We start from the raw sequence: 26903 nt of genomic DNA on the forward strand, positions 1-26903 counted from the left end.
TATTTTCCTGTAATAATGCATAAAAAGTGAAGAGGTTGTCAGCTATAGTTATCTAGCAACGAACCAAGACATTGTTTAGAAAATTACTTTTAGTTGCATGGCTTGCTAGATTGACAGTTACTGAATTCCGTTTTAAAACGGATGGGTTTCTTGGTGTTAAAACAGAGAAGGTATGCTATTTGGAGCACCGGGCTGCTGATGTCATGCAGAGGCTGTCCAATGGTGCTTTATACTTTTTCATAATGACAAGTTTGATATCGGACGACAACAGAATGTTCATGAAGTCGCTACGCAAATTGCCTACAGATCCGTCGATAGACGGGACTGTAAACCAGCGTTAAGTGTATGCGTGCATGTGTATGCATGTATGCATGCATCTGCGTACGTGTATGTGTTTAACTATGCATAAAAGAGAAGCACACTAGCAATGTTGTAATTCACCTCCTCTCCCTACCACTTTCCAGCTGACGCTCCCGTCGATCACCTTTAGTGCCTGCTCCCTTTCACAGGACTTATAAATTACACCCACAGCCCGGTTGCTAGAATGACATTGCCTCCCATCTGCCTAGACCCATTTCCCCATAAAGACCCTAAGCCATGACCCAAATATATACAGTACAAAGGCGTTGCTCCTACAACCTTTGAATCGTATTGGGATGCAGCCCAAGTTCTATGTCTTTCTTTACTGGGGTGTCCAGTCACTCTTGACTATTATTATATTAAAAATCTTGGGCTGCATCCCAATACCTTTGAGATTTCTTTACTAGCCTCCTTTCCCTCTGGACTACTATGTGAAAAGAATGGGTGTTATCATACTGATCGGGTGAAGAAGAGGAGACAAGCACAGGTAGCTACTCCATAATGAAAACAAATATTTGTTGACATTTTATTAGTGAAGTGGAGCCACCTTTGGATGAACTAATTACAAATGCCAATCTAAAAAGGGACAGTGTTAATTTTCACGGTTCTGTTTGACTCGTCTCCTGCAAGTTTTGATGAAAGGTATTGTTTGCTAGTGAATTATGAATTATTTTCAAATTTGACTCAAAAAAAAAAAAAAAAATAATAATTTGGGGAGATTGATTACATTCCATGTATTGCTTTCTGTCGGGCATTCATTAAATTATCCTGTAATAGCTTTACTGCTCATGCTCGAGTTGTATTCCTTGGGGACTCCAGGCTGAACTGGAAGGGTTGGCAATGGCAACACTACTTTCGTTGTGCATCGTAGTGTTTTGGGACCTTGTTTAATTAACCTAAATTACATGTTCTATTTCACCCTTGCCGTTAGCTCATACCACTCTCCCTGATTGGCCCATATTCAAAACCTTTGATTGGCTTAATTACATCACACAGTTGGGCAGCTGGTTGGGAGGGGTGAGGGGCATGTCCCTGCCCATGACCTCTGTGACCCTAGCCATCAGTGCCAGTGGAGGTTGGCCCAGGGATAGAAGATGGCGGGAAACGGGGCGCAGAGATGGACAGCACCAGAGATATGGATATGACCAGATGCCGATGTCTCTACCTTAATGTGAATTGTTGTCCACAGAGCGGATTGGTGGATACATCTCATTGAGTATTTTTTAAATTTTAATTGTATATATTCGATGGTGTTGACAACCGCCTGTATTGAACGGACAGTCAGATGATCTGCTAACCAACGCATAGACCGTTTCGAACTTCAGAGACCACTCTGATACCAAGCGTTTTTTCTCAAATTTGCTGGGATGTCACGTGCATCACACTTATCAGTGCCCTCGTAACAACCTAAGAATTGCACAATTCACAGCCTCCTGGGTGGCACAGTGGTAAGGGCGCTGTACTGCAGCGCCAGCTGTGCTACCAGAGACTCTGGATTCGCGCCCAGGCTCTGTCGTAACCAGCCGCGACCGGGAGGTCCGTGGGGCGACACACAATTGGCCTAGCATTGTCCAGGTTAGGGAGGGTTTGGCCGGTAGGGATATCCTTGTCTAATCACGCACCAGCGACTCGTGGCGGGCCGGGCGCAGTGCACGCTAACCAAGGTTCCCAGGTGCACGGTGTTTCCTCTGACACATTGGTGCGGCTGGCTTCCGGGTTGGATGCGCGCTGTGTTAAGAAGCAGTGCGGCTTGGTTGGGTTGTGTATCGGAGGACGCATGACTTATAACCTTAGTCTCTCCTGAGCCCGTACGGGAGTTGTAGCGATGAGACAAGATAGTAGCTACTAACAATTGGATACCACGAAATTAGGGAGAAGGGATTAAATTTTTTTTTTTAAATAAGTAACTTCTATTAGATCAAATAAGTCTCACGTATCAAAATAGCAATTAATGGTTATCTTGACTAAAATCGACACTCACCGGCCTCAATACAAAAACTCCTCACCGGCTAAATAATTAAAGAACTACTTCGTGTGGACAGATTTTGGGCAGAGATCGACCTCTCGCTTCACCACTCATCCAGATGGAGAGAGAGTGTGTAAGGTGACATGCCACGTGCAGTTGCCTGAGGGACACAACACCACAGTCGTGCTACAGTACAGCTTTGACAAAGAAACCAGAAGCGTTGGCAGCTGAAATAAAATTGTGAAACAGTGAGCACAATTTAGATCGATACCCATAATTGCTAACCCATTGGTCTCATCCATAAGCCACAAAAAAATGTAGATACCGCTTTGAAACGAACAAACAAAACGGGGTCTTGCCTCAGTTTGTTGAAGTGACTCAAATGAAGGGAAGTGGCAGTTACAACACTGACACACCCGTTTCTAACAGACCTGGGAGACCTGGGAGTCGGACACGTCGACACAGCCTGCGGTCATTCTGGAGGAAAACACTCATCACCTGTTCTCCGACCAGCACCGCTGAGCTCAAGGTCAACCCCATGCGTTAGAGACCTGTCCGTCTCAGATGATACACACACCCACGTGCTCAAAGTTATCGATACACGGTAATGAGTCAACACACACACTTCTCATTAGACAGAGACGTGTCACATACAAATTACACAATAAGTTCAGGCACACTTCTTACCATACTGTGTTCTTGTATCAATATGCAGAAAGAAAGAAAGAATCACAACCTCTGCACAGCGCTCTATTGCATGGCTATTAGGAGTGGGGCACTTATCAAATAACAGTAAGCAAATGCATACCATTATAGGAGGGGGAGACTAACTGGGTTCAACAGACGCTTTTGTTCTAGTAAATAGAGGAAACATGGTATGAATTACAATGGGTGAGTAAAGCACTAGGTTATACAAGGAGGCACACACACCACCCGCTGGGAGTGTGAGCATGAGAACCAGCTCCGTCAGGTTAATGCTGGACTTAACCAGAATCTCAAAGCTTCTAAAATAATAAGGCCCTCGTTATCTTGGCTAAATTTAGACAACAAAATTTAAAAGAAACGGATGCTAAGCTCGCTTTGTTGTTGCCCCCAGGTAATGGGAGAGTGCGCGTGCCTTGACAATAAAAGTGGGTGCGGCAAGCTGAACGTGCACCTGAATGCACAAAACACGCGTAGTAATGTTCACGTTGCGCTAGCTACGAGAAACAAAAGACAAACACTTGACGCTAATAGACAGCATTTTCCAATGAACACGAGGCACTTTCTAAAACCTGCCTAAGTCTCAACAGTACATCAGCAGTCAAAAACACTGCAGAGGAAAAGACGGTGTGGGCAGGCTTTTGCTCAAGCGCAGCACTAAACCACTCCAGATTCAGCAAAACAAGGTCTTGATCATTAAGCTATTGGCAAAATCTGGTGTTTTAGTGGCGGGTTAGAACAAAGCTGCTCAATACTGTCCTCAGCGTAACCTTGCAGAGTGCGATCCGTCTTCCAGTGGTACAGTAGACTTACCATTTGTCAAGACCCCCTGACTAGCCAATGGAGGCTACTCTGTCATGTTGGCACTAAGGACACAGACAGCGTCTTCTCTTCCCTCTGCCAAATCCTAAAAGCATTTCAGACGCACTGCACCACAGTGCGGGCAAGACCACGCCTTTATACTTGCCAAAAAAACAAGGTGGCCAAAACATTGAATTTCTCTTTGTTTTGCCTTTCCCTCTTATTGGTCTTTCATGCTGTGTTTCCTTCTAAACATGGACCAGTGAAAATGCTTTGTACATCAGGATCTATATATCCCAAGATGTGTCCTGGTCTTTCAGGTGTACAATATACCAACGTATGGTTATCACATACTGTACATAATGCTCGCTGTATGTTTAAGCCCTGGCGTTATCGAAAGTGTGACGTGCCCCCCCCCCCCCCCACACCCACCAGAGGACAGAAACATGCTACAGTGTCCCTAATGTCACTGTACCCATTCCAGTCTGCTTCAGCCAACTTGTCATCGTCTCGCTAAGGCAGCAGAGCACAACTCTAGTCCTGCTGATTTTCATTTCTCCCTGGAACTTAATTGATCAATTAAGGTTATTGACTGGCTACAGAGTTTACAGACTTATCTATCAGGTATAAGAGGAAAAGGTTGAAAACCGGAAGACACTTCGGGCCTTCGAGGACCATCCGGAGGCCCGAGGGTAACTGTTCTACAGTCAACAAGGAAGCATCGTTAAAGAAAGAGTCTTCAGCCAGGTATTGAGGCTATATGCCCTATGAAGTAAAGTCTGCCAAACTCCCAAATACTCCTGGCAGACGGTTCAGAGGGAATGCAGACCTGCAGACACCACTCCACCTGTTTGAGGGGATGCGCACATTCCTGCGTTTGATAAGTCGTGGCATGCTTTGTCTTCATTTATGACATCCACGGCCCATTAGCTGGGGGAAAATAATAATTTGTTCTTATGCACAGAAAAAAATAACTACTTGGGGGAGGCGAAGGATAGGGTTTTTCTGGTTTGTCGTTATGATTATTACTCAAGCAATTTCTGGAGCCCGGTTGACAAGCTGAGGGACTGAACATATCAAGAAAGGGGCACGTTTTGTAGGGAATCCAATTAATTTGAGCACGCTCAAAAGCTCTTTTAGTGCTCAGTAGTGTGGGGACTTTTCTACAGCAGCTTTTCTCTCAGGAGCTTAGCGAATACGGAGAGTCACCAGTAGAACGGAGTCACCCATCTCTTTTCGGGGAGCACTGGATGGTTCTCGAACAGCTGAGGGAATGATGACAGCCAGGTTCCCCCTAAACATACCCGGTAGAAGGTTCATTTTATAAAAAGAAAAATTAAGGCAGATGTTCTAAACTAGGCCGTTCCGCTCCTATCAATCAAAGTCTTCGAACTCCCTACACTTGTCTGCTGATAACTTGAACTTCAATGAAAAGGGGACCAGTAAGTTATTACAAGCCCTCACAAGATGTCATGCCTCAGTGGATCCAACTGGGAACGTAATCGAAGTGATCCAGTCTGAGTTTTTAGTGCAGCCAAGTAGTCTTTGATCAAGGAAAGGATGGGTCAGAGAGTTTATCAAGAAGCGAGCCACCAGACAGCTCAGGACATATTAAGGTGGGAAGTGGGAATACTGTACCACTGCTGGAGGATTCACAGCTCAAAAAAAAAAAGACCATTAGAGAACAGTTTATAAAGCTGCACATTGCAGTATGTTGTAGCAATTAGCTACAGATTTGCCAACCCTTCGTCATGAGGCGCATGAAAACACAGCTATTTTACACATCAAATATTGTCACTTGGTTTCAAGGATGACAAATGACAAGAAAATATCCACTACATATCACTAGTCATTAACTATTAAATTTGGTCCGGTATAATGATGATATCAATTACCACCACAATTACAGTACATACAATGCCTTGCGAAAGTATTCGGCCCCCTTGAACTTTGCGACCTTTTGCCACATTTCAGGCTTCAAACAAAGATATAAAACTATTTTTTGTGAAGAGTCAACAACAAGTGGGACACAATCATGAAGTGGAACGACATTTATTGGATATTTCAAACTTTAACAAATCAAAAACTGAAAAATTGGGCGTGCAAAATTATTCTGCCCCCTTAAGTTAATACTTTGTAGCGCCACCTTTTGCTGCGATTACAGCTGTAAGTCGCTTGGGGTATGTCTCTATCAGTTTTGCACATCGAGAGACTGACATTTTTTCCCATTCCTCCTTGCAAAACAGCTCGAGCTCAGTGAGGTTGGATGGAGAGCATTTGTGAACAGCAGTTTTCAGTTCTTTCCACAGATTCGATTGGATTCAGGTCTGGACTTTGACTTGGCCATTCTAATACCTGGATATGTTTATTTTTGAACCATTCCATTGTAGATTTTGCTTTATGTTTTGGATCATTGTCTTGTTGGAAGACAAATCTCCGTCCCAGGTCTTTTGCAGACTCCATCAGGTTCTCTTCCAGAATGGTCCTGTATTTGGCTCCATCCATCTTCCCATCAATTTTAACCATCTTACCTATCCCTGCTGAAGAAAAGCAGGCCCAAACCATGATGCTGCCACCACCATGTTTGACAGTGGGGATGGTGTGATGAGCTGTGTTGCTCTTACGCCAAACATAACGTTTTGCATTGTTGCCAAAAAGTTCAATTTTGGTTTCATCTGACCAGAGCACCTTCTTCCACATGTTTGGTGTGTCTCCCAGGTGGCTCGTGGCAAACTTTAAACAACACTTTTTATGGATATCTTTAAGAAATGGCTTTCTTCTTGCCACTCTTCCATAAAGGCCAGATTTGTGCAATATACGACTGATTGTTGTCCTATGGACAGAGTCTCCCACCTCAGCTGTAGATCTCTGCAGTTCATCCAGAGTGATCATGGGCCTTCTCCTTGTATGAGCTGAAAGTTTAGAGGGACGGCCAGGTCTTGGTAGATTTGCAGTGGTCTGATACTCCTTCCATTTCAATATTATCGCTTGCACAGTGCTCCTTGGGATGTTTAAAGCTTGGGAAATCTTTTTGTATCCAAATCCGGCTTTAAACTTCTTCACAACTGTATCATCTCGGACCTGCCTGGTGTGTTCCTCGTTCTTCATGATGCTCTCTGCGTTTTTAACGGACCTCTGAGACTATCACAGTGCAGGTGCATTTATACGGAGACTTGATTACACACAGGTGGATTGTATTTATCATCATTAGTCATTTAGGTCAACATTGGATAATTCAGAGATCCTCACTGAACTTCTGGAGAGAGTTTGCTGCACTGAAAGTAAAGGGGCTGAATAATTTTGCACGCCCAATTTTTCAGTTTTTGATTTGTTAAAGTTTGAAATATCCAATAAATGTCGTTCCACTTCATGATTGTGTCCCACTTGTTGATTCTTCACAAAAAAATACAGTTTTATATCTTTATGTTTGAAGCCTGAAATATGGCAAAAGGTCGCAAAGTTCAAGGGGGCCGAATACTTTCGCAAGGCACTGTAAGTACCCAAGATACCCTTAGTGGTGACTCACAAAGCCATTATTTGAACATAGCAGCAGCATCTATTAATGCTAGCTGATTAGCTAATGAGTCAGGTTAAGCAGCTAACTCATTTATCAGGCCAGGTCAAGTCTACTGCAGTGGGAAGGGAGCCACATCTGTTGGAGATCTTGACAAGACACTCCTTAGTGACAGGCGACTAGACAGTAGTTCACAGCGGATTCATTGTCAGTCCGTTCAAAAAGGCAGCCGGTGTAAAGTGCTGTCACAGAATCCTGTAATACAGTGTTCCCCAACTCCAGTCCTCGAGTAAACCCAACAGCACACATTTTCATTGTGGTCCTGGAGGAGTTGGATGAGGTTCTACAACAACAAAAATGTGTACTGCTGGGGGTAATCGAGGACTGGAGTTGAGAAACGTTGTGTTAGAGGATGCTGCATCAGCAGTCTTTGCCCTGGCTGCCTTTGAAGAGACTGACAAATCCACTGTGAAACCCTTCTCTAATATGATGGATTTAAAGATTTAAGAGGAAGATTAGAGAGAGAGGGGAGGATTTGAGAGAGAGAGACAGACAACCAGCAGGGGAAAAGCTAGATGGACACTTGATCGATATAAAAGATCAATTACAAATATGAAAGCACTGTTTCCAGGTGGGGAGGAGGGATAAAGAGGGAGATACACTAGTAGGAAAGTGGAGACCCATACACAGGTTTTCCACTGTGATAAGTGTGCTGATCGGGTGTATTTGCATTGAACAATCTGGCAGAAAGACAGAAAGATACCAGAAGATCTCACGCAGTATGTAACCCAATCCTCCTCTCCTCCACCCTTCTTCACTTCTTTTCCAAGGGAATAGAATCGCCAGTGTTTGATCTGCTAATAGTGCACCCGTACCAGTCATGGTGGCTTTCCTAGGAGTCATACACAGAGAGGCACACACGTTCCCCCGAGGCTACCATTAGCGATTAACGTGGAAAAGAACCCACGCGTCATATGACTTCCAAAGCCTCCAACAGCGTCCAATTGTATGCCTTTCATTCAATTTCATGCCTTTTGCATTCAAGGGACATCCATACACACTGCAGCTACAGGATGATGATAACAATTGGACGCATCAGAATTGTTCAATGATTGCTTTTTTACATTGCAATTAGTGGGGTCGATAAACCTTCTTCTGGGTCACCACCTTGGAAGTTTGTTATGGATTGAATGTCTCCTTGACTTCCACTGTCTCTCAAGTGGGACATATTGTGTTTTCATCAAACTGGATGTAGACACAGATATGTAAACACACACGCACACACACGTAGACATACACAGTACCAGTCAAAAGTTTGGACACACCTACTCATTCAAGGGTTTTCTTTATTTGGACTATTTTGATTTGTTTAACACTTTTGTTGGTTACTACATGATTCCATGTGTTATTTCATAGTTTATATTTATACTATTTTCTACATTGTAGAATAATAGTGAAGACATAGACATTCCAGGGTTTGAGTAGTTGTGTCCAAACTTTTGACTGGTACTGTATATAAAACACAGATACTCAACTCTGCACCTTAGAGGCTGCTGCACTATACAGAGACATGGAATCACTGGCCACTTCAATAATAAAGTTTATTCATCACAAATATATACACTGTATTCTATTCGACTGTATTTTAGTTTAAGCCACTCCGACATTGCTCATCCTAATATTGATATATTTCTTAATTCCATTCTTTTACTTTTTAGATGTGAATTGTTAGACACTGCGGCACTGTTGGAGCTAGGCACACAGACATGTAGCCAGATACATGTAGACACAGATTTGGAAACAGACAGACAACTGCGAATACACACACTCGCAAATAAACTCAACATACACACGTACTGCCACCCACACTCATTACCACAGAGGAGCAAATGACTTGCAGAATTCATATTTGACCAGCATCCCAGTTCTGCCACTGGCATATTTACAGAGGCAAGCTAAGGCTTTGAGGCGCTCTCAAGGACAAATGAGACTGATCCCCACTGTGGATAAAAAGGCTCTCCTCTGATCCCAGTACATCAGTGCTAGCTACAGTATATGAGAGAGGAACGGCTGGGGCTGATTATTGGTTTATCAGGACTCATGTAGTTTAAACAAGACCAAGGCACTTGCCAGGAATACAGAAGCAGTCTATTGCAGATTGATAGTAGAGTGACAGTGACAGCTTTCACATGCTCATTCAATGGCTAACGTTTTGCTGCAGATCCAGAGGGAAATCCCCATATTGTAGCATTAGCATTATGCTAACTAACTATTCAAAAACCTACATTTCTGGGGAAACTTGCTTAATTGCAGTACAGTGTCAACACATGTGGGTGTTTGTCGAGACAGATACTCCTCTTTCCTCGGTACAGCAACCAGAGCTAATGAGCTCTCACAAGCAAAAGCTGCCAATGCAGGTCTCTCGCCAACGGGAGTCATACAAAACAGACATTCAGTAAATAGTTAGATATCCAATAAAGATGACAAAAACAAAGGTTATTGGATTGTAGCAGCCACGCTAACTGTACATGTAACCCTGGGACGAGTTTATGTTAGCAAGCTGCTCACTTGACTTTGTTATATACACTGAGTGTACAAAACATTAGGAACTAGTGATGCGCCGATATGACATTTTCGGCTGATACCAATATTTTCCTTGCCAATAAAAACGATACAGATAACTGATATTTAAAATTTTAGCTGCCCTTTTAAGCATTCTAGTACAGTTAAAATGTTCACACATGTGGTCTAAGGCACTGCATCTCAGTGCAAGAGGTGCCACTACAGTCCCTGGTTTGAATCCAGGCTGTATCACATCCGGCGGTGATTGGGAGTCGCATAGGGCGGCATTTACGTATGTCCCCATTACCAATAAAACATAATCAAAACCCATTTCTTTCACTGACTTGCTGTGCTGTTTCGTTGTTCAGTCGTTCTCAACCAGGATTTCTATGGAACGCCGTTTGGGTCTTTGCGTATCAAAAAATATACTATTTAACACGTCAAATTAGCTTGTTGACCAATCAGGACCTGAATATGACTGCACATCACAATCATTTAATGCCTTCATAACTTTGATGTAGTTATTACACATTTATTACACTTACGTCATATGTCACAACGATTCATTGATACGTATGCTACGATGCTGGTTAAGTTGTCTCGCGCACCTACAGTGCTGGTATTTACTTGCAAAAAGTTGGAGACTTTAAACATCAGCTATCTGAGCAGCAAATTGATCGCTGCAGCTGTACACAGCTCATCTGTAAATAGTCCATCCAATCTACCTACCTCATCCCCATATTGTTTTTATTTACTTTTTGCACCCCAGTATCTCTACATGCACATCATCATCTGCGCATCTATCACTCGTGTTAATTTGCTAAATTGTCATTACTTCGCTACTACGGCCTATGTATTGCTTTACCTCACGTCATTTGTAAACACTGTATATAGACTTTTTTCTATCATGTCATTGACTGTACGTTTGTTTATTCCATGTGCATCTCTGTTGTTGTTTGTGTCGCACTGCTTTGCTTTATCTTGGCCAGGTCTCAGTTGTAAAGGAGAACTTGTTCCCAACTGGCCTACCTGGTTAAATAAAAAAATAAAATAGGTATGCACTTCAGCTTTGACATCGGTTTTGCACATCGGCGTTAAAACTAGACAATTTCGATATATCGTGCATCCATACTAGGAACACCTCTTTCTTTGACAGACTGACCAGCTGAAAGCTATGACCCCTTATTGATGTCACTTGTTAAAGCCACTTCAAAATCAGTGTAGATGAAAGGGGGAAGAGACAGGTTAAAGGATTTTTAAGCCTTGAGACATGGATTGTGTGTGTGTGCCATTCAGAGGGTGAATGTGCAAGACAAAATATTTAAGTGCTTTTGAACTATGTATGGTAGTAGGTGCCAGACCCACAGGTTTGTGGCAAGCGCTGTAACACTGCTGGGGTTTCCCACGCGCAACAGCAAGTCAATATTAGGAAGGGGTTCTTAAATGTACACTCATAGGGATAAAAAGGCTACTCAAAGACTCCATAAAGCACTAGCGATGGATTTTGGAATCCATTTTGGTTTATTCGTTTTGTGCTAATATCAGTAGAAAACACCTAGTTTGCCCGAACAAAAACAAATGAGAGAACAGTTGCAAACAAACAAGCTCACACAACACACGCATAATTGTCCTCAATAAAACAATAGCCAGGCGATGAAATAAATGCTGAAATAACAGCCAAAAAGACATCTCAGAACACATTACTTCCTCCTATGCCAACAACACGAGACCGGGGACCCAATGTTGTCCACAACACCAACTTCCTGCGCTTTGACCTTCTACTCTCCTGCCAGCGGTGTCCAGCACCACTCAGGGACAGAACAGGGCTGGTGAGGGGTAACAAGCCCTCACTGGCCGCAGCTTTTTATACATTACAGTAGATCTCTCACAGTGTCCTGTGAGAGAAATGAGGTCCAAGATCAGTTTGTGGTAGTATCTTGCTATTGGCGTTACACTGACCATAGGAGTTGAGAAGACCGCCCATGCAGGTCTGAGACCGGACTAGGGCTGAAGTGGGCATATTCCATCAAGTGGGCACTATTCTATCTGACTATTAATCCATTTGTATTATTTTTTTTCAGGGTTTTATTTATTCTAGATTGAATGATTTAGAATGCTAGCGATGTCTGACAGGCGCTCTGAAGTATTGTCATCATCACTAGGCAGGCTTGAAGGGGCGAGGGGCTTATTGCAGTGGTGTGATAGAGGATTAAAGCACTTAAAAAAAAAAATCTTGTGGACACAAAAGAAACCGACTGACTGTCGATGAAATAGGGAGAGAGAGAGACCGAGCGAGGAAAAATTGACGAGGGGAAAGATGGAGGGGAGAATGGGGGCACCAGATGTGAAAACGTACAGGATCAGAGTCTGGGTCACTATGTTCAGGAGATTACGACAGCTCTCGCTCTCCTTCTTCCTCATCCTCCTCCTCTCATGGTCTCCCTCACTCATAAAACTTTTGACGTAAACTTGCATGCAGGAGTCAGTTTTGCTGGTGAACTGTATGGGTGCTGAAATTCCCAGCACTGCAAGCATAGGCAGCATGTGTGTGAGAGAGAGAGCGAGCGAGCAAGCGAGCCACCCCTACCACCCTAAGTCCTCATTACCAGAGAACACACTGACAGCGCTGTTTCTGACCGAACAGAGAGAGGAGTGGAGGACAGTGCACAGTTATCTAAAATGAGGAAGAGGGCCACATATGGGTAGAGGTAAAAGTTGAGGGTAAAACAAAAACACACACTTTCAGGTGGGTCTCATTATTGAGCCGATGAAAGCAAGGGACTCAGGTCTGAGAGAAGAAAATAGTCTGATCACCTTCAAGCTTTGCTCAGGGGTAATGTGTGTGTGTGTGTGTGTGTGTGTATGTGTGTAGTGTCTGAGCGAGGAAAAAGAAAGGGGAGAGGGAAAGAAAGAAAAAAAAGAGAGAATGAGCTAGAGAGACGAGGTAATTTTACACAAGGGTACAATTCAGTTTTCCCTCCTACTTCTATTTTGCCTGGGTAGGAAACCTATTCACCTGCCAAGGTCAGAATCCTTGACGCCAGACCTGGACAATCCTACTGCTGACGAACTCCATACGAATGGCCATGACTTTGGAATGAGATGTTCGACGAGCCGGTGTCCACATACTTTTGGCCATGTGATGTATATAGTTCCTAGCAGTAGACAAAGTCATCATCTCACAGAGATGAAAGAACCCAGAAAGATGGCATGAAAGAACACACACTGACACGTAACACACACAGCTACTAAACACACACAAATATACACATACTTTCATCCAAAGTGTGGACAAAGATGCAATCGATTTGGTCATAGCACCACAGCACATCCACAGGGCTCTGAGATATTTCAGGTGAGGCAGAGGCACATACATGCTTGGGGATGGAGATGTCAGATGTGAGCAGGCCTCAAACACCGGAGAACACATTTCGGGAATCACACACACAAAATACTGAGCTCCATTGGGAGCTGTACTGTGCCTTCAGCACCATGCCTTAGGAGACACCAGACGTGCTGCACTCCAGAGCCTAGGGAACATCATCCATCTCTCTGTCCCTTTGGTTCACTCCGCTCATCATTTTAGCGCTACAGCTCTCTTTCCATCGATCCTTTCCTTCTGCTCTACATCCCTCCTCCATCCTTACTCAAACCTACAGCGCTACCTCCACCTTACCCCTCTCATCTCGCCACTTTACACACACACACACACACACACACACACACTTAGAAACCTAACAAAAGGAATGCGAGTCGGTGTGATTGAGATGTCCCACAGGCAATGAGACTGAACACACACTTCCTTCATGTGTGCTGCTCTCGTGTGATTCACACAGAAAAGCTGAATTAATGCCTCGCTGACGCTATAGATGAGTCAACTGGGAAAGCTGTGTGTGTGTGTGTGTGTGTGTGTGTGTGTGTGTGAGAACGTCACAAAGAAGTACATTTGGATCTAGGAGACAGAAGGATACGGCAGGAAAAATAGAGAAGGTGTGAACACTCAAACAGTAATGACTTGTTTAAAACATGGCAAGTGTGAAAGCCTGCAGTCTAAACACAGACATGGGGGGGGTGGGGTATTGTACACGCCCACCTTCTTCCAGTAATGTCAGCTGTAAAATGTGCTGGAAGACAGTGTGTATAGTCTAAACTCAGAGGGGGTAGTCACACACATCCTTCTGCAGGTTTGGGGGTTGTAAAGGGTGTGTGTGTGTGTGTGTGTGTGTGTGTGTGTGTGTGTGTGTGTGTGTGTGTGTGTGTGTGGAGTGAAAACATTGTGGAATACAAGGCTGGAATGTAGAGCCAGGTCACCTGCATGAGGACAAGGAGCAGTATAAGCTATGGTCACAACAAGGAAATCGACTACCTGTCAGGTGGATGTCAGGTACACAGCAGTAAAACAATACAACCACTCACTAAATAGTATGTGTGTGTTTGCAGTCTCTTCTGTATCCTTTCAGCTACAGTGTAACAGACCTACAGAAAATACTTCTATAGCTAGTGTTACACTGGTGGCAATGAGATTCATATCACCTGCCACACACACACACACTTCAAATGAGAGGTTGCATAAAGAAAATCTGTCCCCAGTGCCCCAAAGGCTAAAAGAGAGTGAGCACATGCTTGTGTTACTGGCACTGCAGATAAATGACTGAGGAGGATAATGGAGAGGAGGAAGGGATGGGAAAAGAGGAAGAATGAGAAGAGTATGACATGGGAGAGGAAGGCAGCAACCGGGTGTTTTAAGATGAGTTTTCACATGAAACCTATTTTTACCAACAAGAAAATGGGTGCGCACAGTCCATGCAAAAACACATTGCCAAATTCCACTTGGTCAATCATTTTCCTGATTCCCAGGTATTTTATCATAGCAAAGAGTTCCTCAATAAAACGCTGGCCCTACACTAAAACTTGATTCAACATTAACCACAGTGAAAGAGTTGCCTCATAAAAATGACAAAAATAACTTGGAACATATTCCAAGTCTTAAAATAGACAATCCTTTACGGTGTGTAACATAACTAGAAAAGTATTGCCTGACAGTAACCATAGAAACGAGAGTTTAACCTCTTACATCTATGGGGGCGCTATTTCATTTTTGGATGAAAAACGTTCCCGTTTTAAACAAGATATTTTGTCACAAAAAGATGCTCGACTATGCATATAATTGATAGCATTCGAAAGAAAACACTCTGACGTGTCCAGAACGACCAAGATATTCTCTGTGCGTGCCCTAGAACGTGAGCTTCAGGCAAAACCAAGATGAGATGGCATCCAGGAAATGAGCAGGATTTTTGAGGCTCTGTTTTCCATTGTCTCCTTATATGGCTGTGAATGCGAGAGGAATGAGCCTGCCCTTTCTGTCGTTTCCCCAAGGTGTGTGCAGCATTGTGACGTATTTGTAGGCAGATCATTGGAAGATTGACCATAAGAGACCACATTTACCAGGTGTCCGCCCGGTGTCCTGCGCCGAAATTGGTGCGCAAAAGTCACCTGCCAGTATTTTTCCATGGGATACAGAGAGGAAAGCAAGCTTCCACGAACTGCATATCAATGAAGAGATATGTGAAAAAACACCTTGAGGATTGATTCCAAACAACGTTTGCCATGTTTCGGTCGATATTATGTAGTTAATCCGGAAAAAGTTTTACGTTGTAGGTGACTGAATTTTTGGTTCGTTTCGGTAGCCAGACGCAATGTAGAAAACGGAACGATTTCTCCTACACACAGACGCTTTCAGGAAAAACTGCGCATTTGGTATGTAACTGAGAGTCTCCTCATTGAAAACATCAGAAGCTCTTCAAAGGTAAATGATTTTATTTATTTGGTTATCTGGTTTGTGAAAATGTTGCGTGCTAAATGCTACTCAAAATGCTATGCTAGCTTTGCATACTCTTACACAAATTAGTCAATTTCTATGGTTCAAAAGCATATTTTGAAAATCTGAGATGACAGTGTTGTTAAGAAAAGGCTAAGCTTGAGAGCAGACGCATTATTTTCATTTTATTTGCGATTTTCAGAAATCGTTAACGTTGCGTTATGCTAATGAGCCTGAGGCTTTAGTCACAAACCCGGATCCGGGATGGGGAGTTTCAAGAAGTTAATAGTAGCAACATATTACTACTCAAGGCTGTCAAGTCAGCAAGAAACTATTATTGCAATGCAAAGGGGAGGGGCTTGCAAAAATCCTTTATATCAAAAAGGAGCCACTCTGAACAAGTCATTATACATTCTACACTTGAGACAAACACTCACACTAACTCGCACTTGTTTCGTGAAGAAATACCTGACCGCATACGCTCGGAAGTGAATTAGCAAAAGCTTATTTACTAACTAATGCTAATTAACAATTTTATGGCGCAGAGGGTTTGCTGTGAAACGGACTACTACATTTTCCACTGTGACCTGCAGCCTGTTGAGCCGCCTTAATGGGGAGCTGGGGTTCGCCTGAAAATGGTGGTAAGTGCACTTTACAGGGTCAATATACAGTTGAAGTCGGAAGTTTACGTACACCTTAGCCAAAAACATTCAAACTCAGTTTTTCACAAATCCTAACATTTAATCTGAGTAAAAATTCACTGCTTTAGGTCAGTTAGGATCACCACTTTATTTTAACAAAGTGAAAATGTCAGGATAATAGTAGAGAGAATGATTTCAGCTTTTATTTCTTTCATCAAATTCCCAGTGGGTCAGAAGTTTACATGCTACCAAATTCTAATTGAGTGTATTGCCTTTAAATTGCTTAACTTGGGTCAAATGTTTTGGGTAGCCTTCCACAAGCTTCCCACAATAAGTTGGGTGAATTTTGGCCCATTCCTCCTGACGTAACCGAGTCAGGTTTGTAGGCCTCCTTGCTCGCACACGCCTTTTCAGTTCTGACCACACATTTTACATGGGATTGAGGTCAGGGCTTTGTGATAGACACTCCAATACCTTGACTTGGTTGTCCTTTGGAAGTACACTTGGGGTCATTGTCCATTTGGAAGACCCATTTGCGACCAAGCTTCAACTTCCTGACTGATGTCTTGAGATGTTGCTTCAATACATCCAATGTTCCTGCTTCATGATGCCATCTATTTTGTGAAGTGCACCAGTCCCTCCTGCAGCAAATCACCCCCACAACATGATGCTGCCACCCCCGTACTTTGCGCTTGGGATGGTGTTCTTCGGCTTGCAAGCCTCTCCCTTTCAGGTTATGTTGATATTGGACTTGTTTAACTGTGGATATAGATAATTTTGTACCAGTTTCCTCCAGCATCTTCAAAGTCCTTTGTTCTGGGACTTCTCGCACCAAAGTACCTTCATCTCTAGGAGACCGAACGCATCTCCTTTCTGAGCGGTATGACTGCTGCGTGGGCCCATGGTGTTTATACTTGCATACTATTGTTTGTACAGATGAACGTGGTACCTTCAGGCATTTGGAAATTGCTCCCGAGGATGAACCAGATGTGTGAAGGTCTACAATTTGTTCTGGGGTCTCGGCTGATTTCTTTTGATTTTCCCATGATGTCAAGCAAAGAGGCACTGAGTTTGAAGGTAGGCCTTGAAATATATCCACAGGTACACCTCCAATTGACTCAAATTAAGTCAATTAGCCTATCATAAGCTTCTAAAGCCATGACATTTTCTGGAATTTTCCAAGCTGTTTAAAGGCACAGCAACTTAGTGTATGTCAACTTCTGACCCACTGGAAATGTGATACATGTGAAACGTGATATAGGTGAAATAATCTGTCTGTAAACAATTGTTGGAAAAATGACTTGTCTCATGTAGATGTCCTAACCGACTTGCCAAAACTATAGTTTGTTAACAAGAAATTTGTGGAGTGGTTGAAAAACTAGTTTTAATGACTCCAACCTAAGTGTATGTAAACGTCCGACTTCAACTAAGTAGATAAAAGTTCCGGTAGCATTTAGTCTAAAATATGTTTCTGAATGACTAGTAATGTTACGTTTCATGATTACACCAAAGGGTGTACTTTCATAAACTCAGCAAAAAAAAGAAACGTCCCTTTTTCAGGACCCTGTTTTTCAAAGATATTTGGATTTTTACAAATTAACTTCACAGATCTTCATTGTAAAGGGTTTAAACACTGTTTCCCCATAAGCAGATGGGCACAAACCCACCATCGATAGACCAGACAGGACTGGTAAAAAGTGCTCTTCACTGATGAGTCGCAGTTGTCTCACCGGGGGTGATGGTCGGATTTGCGTTTATCGTCTAAGGAATGAGCGTTACACCGAGGCCTGTTCTCTGGAGTGGGATCGATTTGGAGGTGGAGGGTCCGTCATGGTCTGGGGCGTCATCACAGCATCATCGGACTGAGCTTGTCGTCATTGCAGGCAATCTCCATGCTGTGCGTTACAGGAACGACATCCTCCTCCCTCATGTGTTACCCTTCCTTCCTGCAGGCTCATCCTGACATGACCCTCCAGAATGACAATGCCACCAGCCATACTGCTCGTTCTGTGCGTGATTTCCTGCAAGACAGGAATGTCAGTGTTCTGCCATGGCCAGCGAAGAGCCCGGATCTCAATCCCGTTGAGCACGTCTGGGACCTGTTGGTTCGGAGGGTGAGGGCTAGGGCCATTCCCCCCAGAAATGTCGGGGTTGCAGGTGCCTTGGTGGAACATCTCACAGCAAGAACTGGCAAATCTGGCGCAGTCCATGAGGAGGAGATGCACTGCAGTACTTAATGCAGCTGGTGGCCACAACAGATACTGACTGTTACTTTTGATTTTGACCCCCCCTTTGTTCAGGGATACATTCCATTTCTGTTAGTCACGTCTGTGGAATTTGTTCAGTTTGTCGCAGTTGTTGAATCTTGTTACGTTCATACAAATATATACAGATGTTAACTTCTTGGTGACAGGGGGCAGTATTTTCACGTCCGGATGAAATGCATGCCCAAATTCAACGACTCATCCCCAGAAGATAAGAAATGCATATTATTAGTAGATTTGGATAGAAAACATTGAAGTTTCTAAAACTGTTTGAATCATGTCTGAGTATAACAGAACTTATTTAGCAGGCGAAAGCCCGAGGACAAACTATTCAGATTTTTTTTTTTTTTAGGTCACTCTTTTCAATGGGAATCCAGATCTAAGGGACACTCTTCCAGTTCTTATCACTTCCACTGGATGTCAACAGTCTTTTAGAAATTGGTTGAGGTTATTCCTCTGTGTAATGAAGTATGGCCATCTTGAACGAGGCAAACTTGAAGTGTACTGTTAGATAGAAGCGCGTGACCAGAAAGCATGCTACACTTTGTTTTCTTCCTGTATTGAACACAGATCATCCCGTATTCAATTTGATCTATTATTTACATTAAAAAATACCTAAAGTTGTATTACAAAAGTAGTTTGAAATGTTTTGGCAAAGTTTACAGGTAACTTGAGATATTTTGTAGTCACGTTACGCAAGTTAGAACCGGTGTTTCTGGACCAAACGTGCCAAATAAATTGACATTTTGGATATAGACTGAATTAATCAAACAAAAGGACCATTTGTGATGTTTATGGTACATATTAGAGTGCCAACAAAAGAAGCTCGTCAAAGGCATGAATTATTCTTATTTCCGCGTTTTGTGTCATGCCTGCAGGGTTAAAATATGGTTCCTCTTTGTTTACAGAGGTGCTATCCTCAGAAAATAGCATCGTTTGCTTTCGCCGAAAGGCCTTTTTGAAATCTGACATGTTGGCTGGATTCACAGCAAGTGTAGCATTCATTTGCTATCTTGCAAGTGTGATTTAATGAGTTTGATTGAGTCTACGTCAGGAGAGGCTAGATGGAGGTAAATTAAACCATTTTCATTGAGACTGTGTGTAGTGCATTGTGTAGAAAACTTTCAGAACTTGGAGTCTCGCAAGGTCACCTCTATTGAACTTTTATGACAAACTGACAAGCAGAAGAACTTCTTTCTATGAGTGGCACAAAGCAACATTGGCAGATGTTTTTTTACTGGATAGTTGTCTGACAGCCTGCCTGTCTCCATCTCTCTATCCCACTCCTCTCTCTTGGACTCTGGAGCTAAGGTCTGAGCAGATACGGGTTCCTTTCTAACAGCATCCCTCTCTCCTCTCTCCCAGCCGACACAGACTCCGCCGACGTTCGCCTTCTCCTGGTAGGACCTAAACGCACAGGCAAGAGCTCCTGTGGCAACACCATACTTGGACGTAAAGCCTTCGACACCAGAGGGGGCGGGACTAGCACTGCGGCCAGTGGAACCGCAGCCGGTCGTGGCGTCACCGTGATTGATGCCCGGGGCTGGGGCTTCTCAGAAGACTCCGTCCGCAGGGAGGAGAAGATAGAGCTGCTAAGAGCCCTGTCGTTGTGTGGCCCCGGTCCCCACGTTGTCCTCCTAGTGATTCCCCTACTGGACTTCACCGAGATGGAGAGGCAAGGTTCCGGTTGGAGCGAGCGGTCGCATCTACACTTCGGTCCGCAGGTAGTATAACTTTTCATTACATTTCGTTATAGTACAACGGTTTGATTTGTCTAATCTTAGCAATTTCTTCTTAGCCAGCTACATAGCCGTCTTTGTATCAACGACAATTGCATAATTATCGTATTTCGTCGTCCTAACGTATCTGCCCAGCAGCTAGCTAAGCAGCTAGCTAACATCCACTGACCACTAGCACTGTAGAAACTATTACACTCAACTGAACGACTCGATTAGCGTAGTGTCAGCTAGCTACATAGTTGTCTTCGCTGTCTTCGTATCCAAGATAATTGTGCAGTTTAGAGTGTGTAGACTTAGAGTGATTATCTTAATTTACCGAGGTTAGCTAGCCAGCTATTTGTCGTCCTTAACGTAGGAAATGCTGCTAGCTAGCTAGCCAACAGCTAGCCAACCTCTACCGAATTGAACTCCAACTATCCGGTCAACATTCCGCGTCGCTCCACAGGTAGTATCACATTTTCATTTCACTTCATTACAGTACAACGGTTTGATTTGTTTGATCGTAGCTAGCCAGCTACATAGCCGTCTTTGTATCTAAGACAATTGTGTAGTCTAGAGCGATTTTCTAGGTTAGCTGGCCAGCTATTGTCGTTCTTCTAACGTAGCTAGCCAGCTAGCCCCCGAATAGCAGCACTGTAGTAACTATTACAGTACAACGGTTTGTTTTGTTTGATCGTAGCTAGCTAGCTACATAGCCGTCTTTGTATCTAAGACAATTGTGTAGCCTAGAGCGATTTTCTAGGTTAGCTGGCCAGCTATTGTCGTTCTTTTAACGTAGCTAGCCAGCTAGCCCCCGAATAGCAGCACTGTAGTAACTATTACAGTACAACGCTTTGTTTTGTTTGATCGTAGCTAGCTAGCTACATAGCCGTCTTTGTATCTAAGACAATTGTGTAGCCTAGAGCGATTTTCTAGGTTAGCTAGCCAGCTATTGTCGTTCTTTTAAAGTAACGTAATGCAATCAACCTGCTAGCTAGCCAGCTAGCCCCCGAATAGCAGCACTGTAGAAACTATTACACTCGACGGAACGACTTGATTAGTGTAGTGTCAACATCGCAGCCACTACCAGCTAGCCTACTCCAGCAGTACTGTATCATTTCAATCATTTTAGTCAATAAGATTCTTGCTACGTAAGCTTAACTTTCTGAACATTCGAGACGTGTAGTCCACTTGTCATTCCAATCTCCTTTGCATTAGCGTAGCCTCTTCTGTACCCTGTTAACTATGTGTCTATCTATCCCTGTTCTCTCCTCTCTGCACAGACCATACAAACGCTCCACACCGCGTGGCCGCGGCCACCCTAATCTGGTGGTCCCAGCGCGCACGACCCACGTGGAGTTCCTGGTCTCCGGTAGCCTCTGGAACTGCCGATCTGCGGCCAACAAGGCAGAGTTCATCTCAGCCTATGCCTCCCTCCAGTCCCTCGACTTCCTGGCACTGACGGAAACATGGATCACCACAGATAACACTGCTACTCCTACTGCTCTCTCTTCGTCCGCCCACGTGTTCTCGCACACCCCGAGAGCTTCTGGTCAGCGGGGTGGTGGCACCGGGATCCTCATCTCTCCCAAGTGGTCATTCTCTCTCTCTCCCCTTACCCATCTGTCTATCGCCTCCTTTGAATTCCATGCTGTCACAGTTACCAGCCCTTTCAAGCTTAACATCCTTATCATTTATCGCCCTCCAGGTTCCCTCGGAGAGTTCATCAATGAGCTTGATGCCTTGATAAGCTCCTTTCCTGAGGACGGCTCACCTCTCACAGTCCTGGGCGACTTTAACCTCCCCACGTCTACCTTTGACTCATTCCTCTCTGCCTCCTTCTTTCCACTCCTCTCCTCTTTTGACCTCACCCTCTCACCTTCCCCCTACTCACAAGGCAGGCAATACGCTCGACCTCATCTTTACTAGATGCTGTTCTTCCACTAACCTCACTGCAACTCCCCTCCAAGTCTCCGACCACTACCTTGTATCCTTTTCCCTCTCGCTCTCATCCAACACTTCCCACACTGCCCCTACTCGGATGGTATCGCGCCGTCCCAACCTTCGCTCTCTCTCCCCCGCTACTCTTTCCTCTTCCATCCTATCATCTCTTCCCTCTGCTCATACCTTCTCCAACCTTTCTCCTGATTCTGCCTCCTCAACCCTCCTCTCTTCCCTTTCTGCATCCTTTGACTCTCTATGTCCCCTATCCTCCAGGCCGGCTCGGTCCTCCCCTCCCGCTCCGTGGCTCGATGACTCATTGCGAGCTCACAGAACAGAGCTCCGGGCAGCCGAGCGGAAATGGAGGAAAACTCGCCTCCTGCGGACCTGGCATCCTTTCACTCCCTCCTCTCTACATTTTCCTCCTCTGTCTCTGCTGCTAAAGCCACTTTCTTCCACTCTAAATTCCAAGCATCTGCCTCTAACCCTAGGAAGCTCTTTGCCACCTTCTCCTCCCTCCTGAATCCTCCTCCCCCTCCCCCCCTCCTCCCTCTCTGCAGATGACTTCGTCAACCATTTTGAAAAGAAGGTCGACGACATCCGATCCTCGTTTGCTAAGTCAAACGACACCGCTGGTTCTACTCACACTGCCCTACCCTGTGCTCTGACCTCTTTCTCCCCACTCTCTCCAGATGAAATCTCGCTTCTTGTGACGGCCGGCCGCCCAACAACCTGCCCGCTCGACCCTATCCCCTCCTCTCTTCTCCAGACCATTTCCGGGGACCTTCTCCCTTACCTCACCTCGCTCATCAACTCATCCCTGACCGCTGGCTACGTCCCTTCCGTCTTCAAGAGAGCGAGAGTTGCACCCCTTCTGAAAAAACCTACACTCGATCCCTCCGATGTCAACAACTACAGACCAGTATCCCTTCTTTCTTTTCTCTCCAAAACTCTTGAACGTGCCGTCCTTGGCCAGCTCTCCCGCTATCTCTCTCAGAATGACCTTCTTGATCCAAATCAGTCAGGTTTCAAGACTAGTCATTCAACTGAGACTGCTCTTCTCTGCATCACGGAGGCGCTCCGCACTGCTAAAGCTAACTCTCTCTCCTCTGCTCTCATCCTTCTAGACCTATCGGCTGCCTTCGATACTGTGAACCATCAGATCCTCCTCTCCACCCTCTCCGAGTTGGGCATCTCCGGCGCGGCCCACGCGTGGATTGCGTCCTACCTGACAGGTCGCTCCTACCAGGTGGCGTGGCGAGAATCTGTCTCCTCGCCACGCGCTCTCACCACTGGTGTCCCCCAGGGCTCTGTTCTAGGCCCTCTCCTATTCTCGCTATACACCAAGTCACTTGGCTCTGTCATAACCTCACATGGTCTCTCCTATCATTGCTATGCAGACGACACACAATTAATCTTCTCCTTTCCCCCTTCTGATGACCAGGTGGCGAATCGCATCTCTGCATGTCTGGCAGACATATCAGTGTGGATGATGGATCACCACCTCAAGCTGAACCTCGGCAAGACGGAGCTGCTCTTCCTCCCGGGGAAGGACTGCCCGTTCCATGATCTCGCCATCACGGTTGACAACTCCATTGTGTCCTCCTCCCAGAGCGCTAAGAACCTTGGCGTGATCCTGGACAACACCCTGTCGTTCTCAACCAACATCATGGCGGTGGCCCGTTCCTGTAGGTTCATGCTCTACAACATCCGCAGAGTACGACCCTGCCTCACACAGGAAGCGGCGCAGGTCCTAATCCAGGCACTTGTCATCTCCCGTCTGGATTACTGCAACTCGCTGTTGGCTGGGCTCCCTGCCTGTGCCATTAAACCCCTGCAACTCATCCAGAACGCCGCAGCCCGTCTGGTGTTCAACCTTCCCAAGTTCTCTCACGTCACCCCGCTCCTCCGCTCTCTCCACTGGCTTCCAGTTGAAGCTCGCATCCGCTACAAGACCATGGTGCTTGCCTACGGAGCTGTGAGGGGAACGGCACCGCAGTACCTCCAGGCTCTGATCAGGCCCTACACCCAAGCAAGGGCACTGCGTTCATCCACCTCTGGCCTGCTCGCCTCCCTACCATTGAGGAAGCGCAGTTCCCGCTCAGCCCAGTCAAAACTGTTCGCTGCTCTGGCCCCCCAATGGTGGAACAAACTCCCTCACGACGCCAGGACAGCGGAGTCAATCACCACCTTCCGGAGACACCTGAAACCCCACCTCTTCAAGGAATACCTAGGATAGGATAAGTAATCCTTCTCACCACCCCCCCTTAATGATTTAGATGCACTATTGTAAAGTGGCTGTTCCACTGGATGTCAGAAGGTGAATTCACCAATTTGTAAGTCGCTCTGGATAAGAGCGTCTGCTAAATGACTTAAATGTAAATGTAAATGCAAGCGGCGGAGAGGCACATGGAGGTCATGACCTCTAGTGTGTGGAGGCACACCATGGTGCTCTTCACTTTTGGCGACCGACTGAAGGGGAGGGGGCAAAGCCTGGAGCAGCATATCCAATCTGGGGGCCTAGCACTGCAGTGGCTGATGGAAAAGTGCAGGTACAGGTGCCACGTGTTGGATAACAAGGAGGGACAGGAGGGAAGGGGGCAGGTGGAGGCATTATTGAGCAGGGTGAAGGACATGTTGCAGGAGAACGGGGGATGGCACTTCTCCCTTCACATGTATCACAGGCTGGAGGAAGAGTGGAGCTGGAGAGAGCAGGAGCTGAGGGAGAGGATGGAGAGAGATGAAGATTGAGCGGGAGAGGATGAGAGAGACTGGAAGAGAGGCAGGGCCAGGAGGAGTGTGAGACTCAGAGAGCGATAGGAAGAGGGGATGAGAGGTCAGTGGTTAAAATGGTGACACCATATGAACCTCCGAGAGGACAGCGCCATCTGCACCATTAAATGCCACCTAGCCATGTCCATACATAGACATAGCTCTAGCAGCAATTAGCCAAGACTACTGAATAAGGACTGTTGAAATCATTCCAAGTGTCAGGAAGGCTATGTGGAAATGACTGATACGCTGGGGGTGTCAAAACCCCCGCCCCAAAAACTAGTATTTTTCTGTAATTCGATGCTCCCTGACAAACCAGCTTTTGTTTTGGTTATTCTTAGCAACATGGAAAGAGTGAAGGGACTGTATAAATCTAGAGCAATATCATTTCTACATGGTTTCAATTTGGTTTTGGTCATTTCAACTGAAGTTGACTTTCCCCCAAATGTTGTTTTTACTCAAACCACCCACGGGCCACATTTGGGCTCCAGATTAGGCCTGCAGGACTCGAATTTGACACACGATACACACCAAACACAGCCTTTTGAATGTGCTGTCTGTTTTGCCATGCAACGTATTTACACTTATTTTTTAGTAATTTTGTGGATTAACCAACATCCACCAACCTGCCAGGGTGTTTTGAATTCGTGTAACTATAATTGTGTGTACTATTTATATGACAGTAAAACATTTTTAGTTATCAATATACAATACTGATCTAGTTTATTACATGTCAAGCTTGCGTAGTTACTTTCATAGGCTTACAAACCAATTACTCATGTATTCACAATGTGTCCAACCTACTAGACCTATTGTTATCAATTATACATTCATGATGCATAATAAATGAACGCATGTTCCTGAAAGCCATTGTTCCTGCTCAAGTACATTGATAGTGGCTCTTGTAGCACCTGGTCATTGTCCCTTGCTACTGTGGGATTGGAGACCATGATGAAATTGCAACAAGAGCGCTTCAACTTGATGCGCCTAAAGCGTACATTAAAACACACGAGTTATAGTATAGTACATGAAGCATAAGTCACTAAGGCAATAAGCCCACAAGCTAGAGACCTTAAAAAAACAAAAACAATTATTATTTTTTAAAGGTCACCAAATGAGCAGCAAAGAGCTCCGGGGTTTCATACAGGCGGTAACATTTGGTGTCAGAAGTGGCATCCAGAATAAGTCTCGACAAATTGCTACGTTCCTAGGAACCAAACAAACCTAAGAAATGTAGAGAACCCAGATGTACAAATACAGTAAACTAAGCTTCCCACACAGAGATGTCTTTGAGACCAAGTGAGATGCACTTTCTAGACTGATTTCAATGCTATGGGGAACTGGAGCTTTTAGCTCGAGGTTTAAGCCTTTGTCACAGCCAAGTGCAATGTCATAGGTCTTGGGGGCAAGATATAGTATTAATAGAGCAATAAATATTGCCCAACTGACACAGCCATCATTTTAAAAAGGCTAATTGATCATTAGAAAAACATTTTGCAATTATGTTAGCACAGCTGAAAACTGTTCTGATTAGAAGCAATAAAACTGGCATTCTTTAGACTAGTTGAGTATCTGGAGCATCAGAATTTGTGGGTTCGATTACGGGTTCAAAATGGCCAGAAACAAAAGAGCTTTCTTCTGAAACTCGGCAGCATATTCTTGATCTGAGAAATGAAGGCTATTCCATGCAAGATATTGCCGAGAAATGAAGGCTATTCCATGCAAGATATTGCTGAGAAACTGAAGATCTCGTACAACGCTGTGCACTACTCCCTTCACAGAATGGTGCAAACTGGCTCTAACCAGAATAGAATGAGGAGTGGGAGGCCCTGGTGCACAACTGA

The 26903-nt window shown here is 44.7% G+C and overlaps 2 protein-coding genes across 7 annotated transcripts in view; one reads left to right on the plus strand and one right to left on the minus strand.

Moving 5' to 3' along the window:
• Positions 1–26903, minus strand: part of LOC135515933 (SPRY domain-containing SOCS box protein 4-like) — a 110913-nt gene that overhangs the window by 1950 nt on the left and 82060 nt on the right. The window lies entirely within an intron of this gene.
• LOC135518444 (GTPase IMAP family member 2-like) lies at positions 1387–25038 on the plus strand. Its single transcript, XM_064943621.1, has 3 exons — positions 1387–1435; positions 19994–20308; positions 24683–25038. The coding sequence occupies exons 1-3, from the start codon at positions 1387–1389 to the stop codon at positions 25036–25038; spliced, it is 720 nt and encodes a 239-aa protein (XP_064799693.1).

This window comes from Oncorhynchus masou, chromosome 3 (assembly GCF_036934945.1).
Source record: "Oncorhynchus masou masou isolate Uvic2021 chromosome 3, UVic_Omas_1.1, whole genome shotgun sequence".
Lineage (NCBI taxonomy): Eukaryota > Metazoa > Chordata > Actinopteri > Salmoniformes > Salmonidae > Oncorhynchus > Oncorhynchus masou.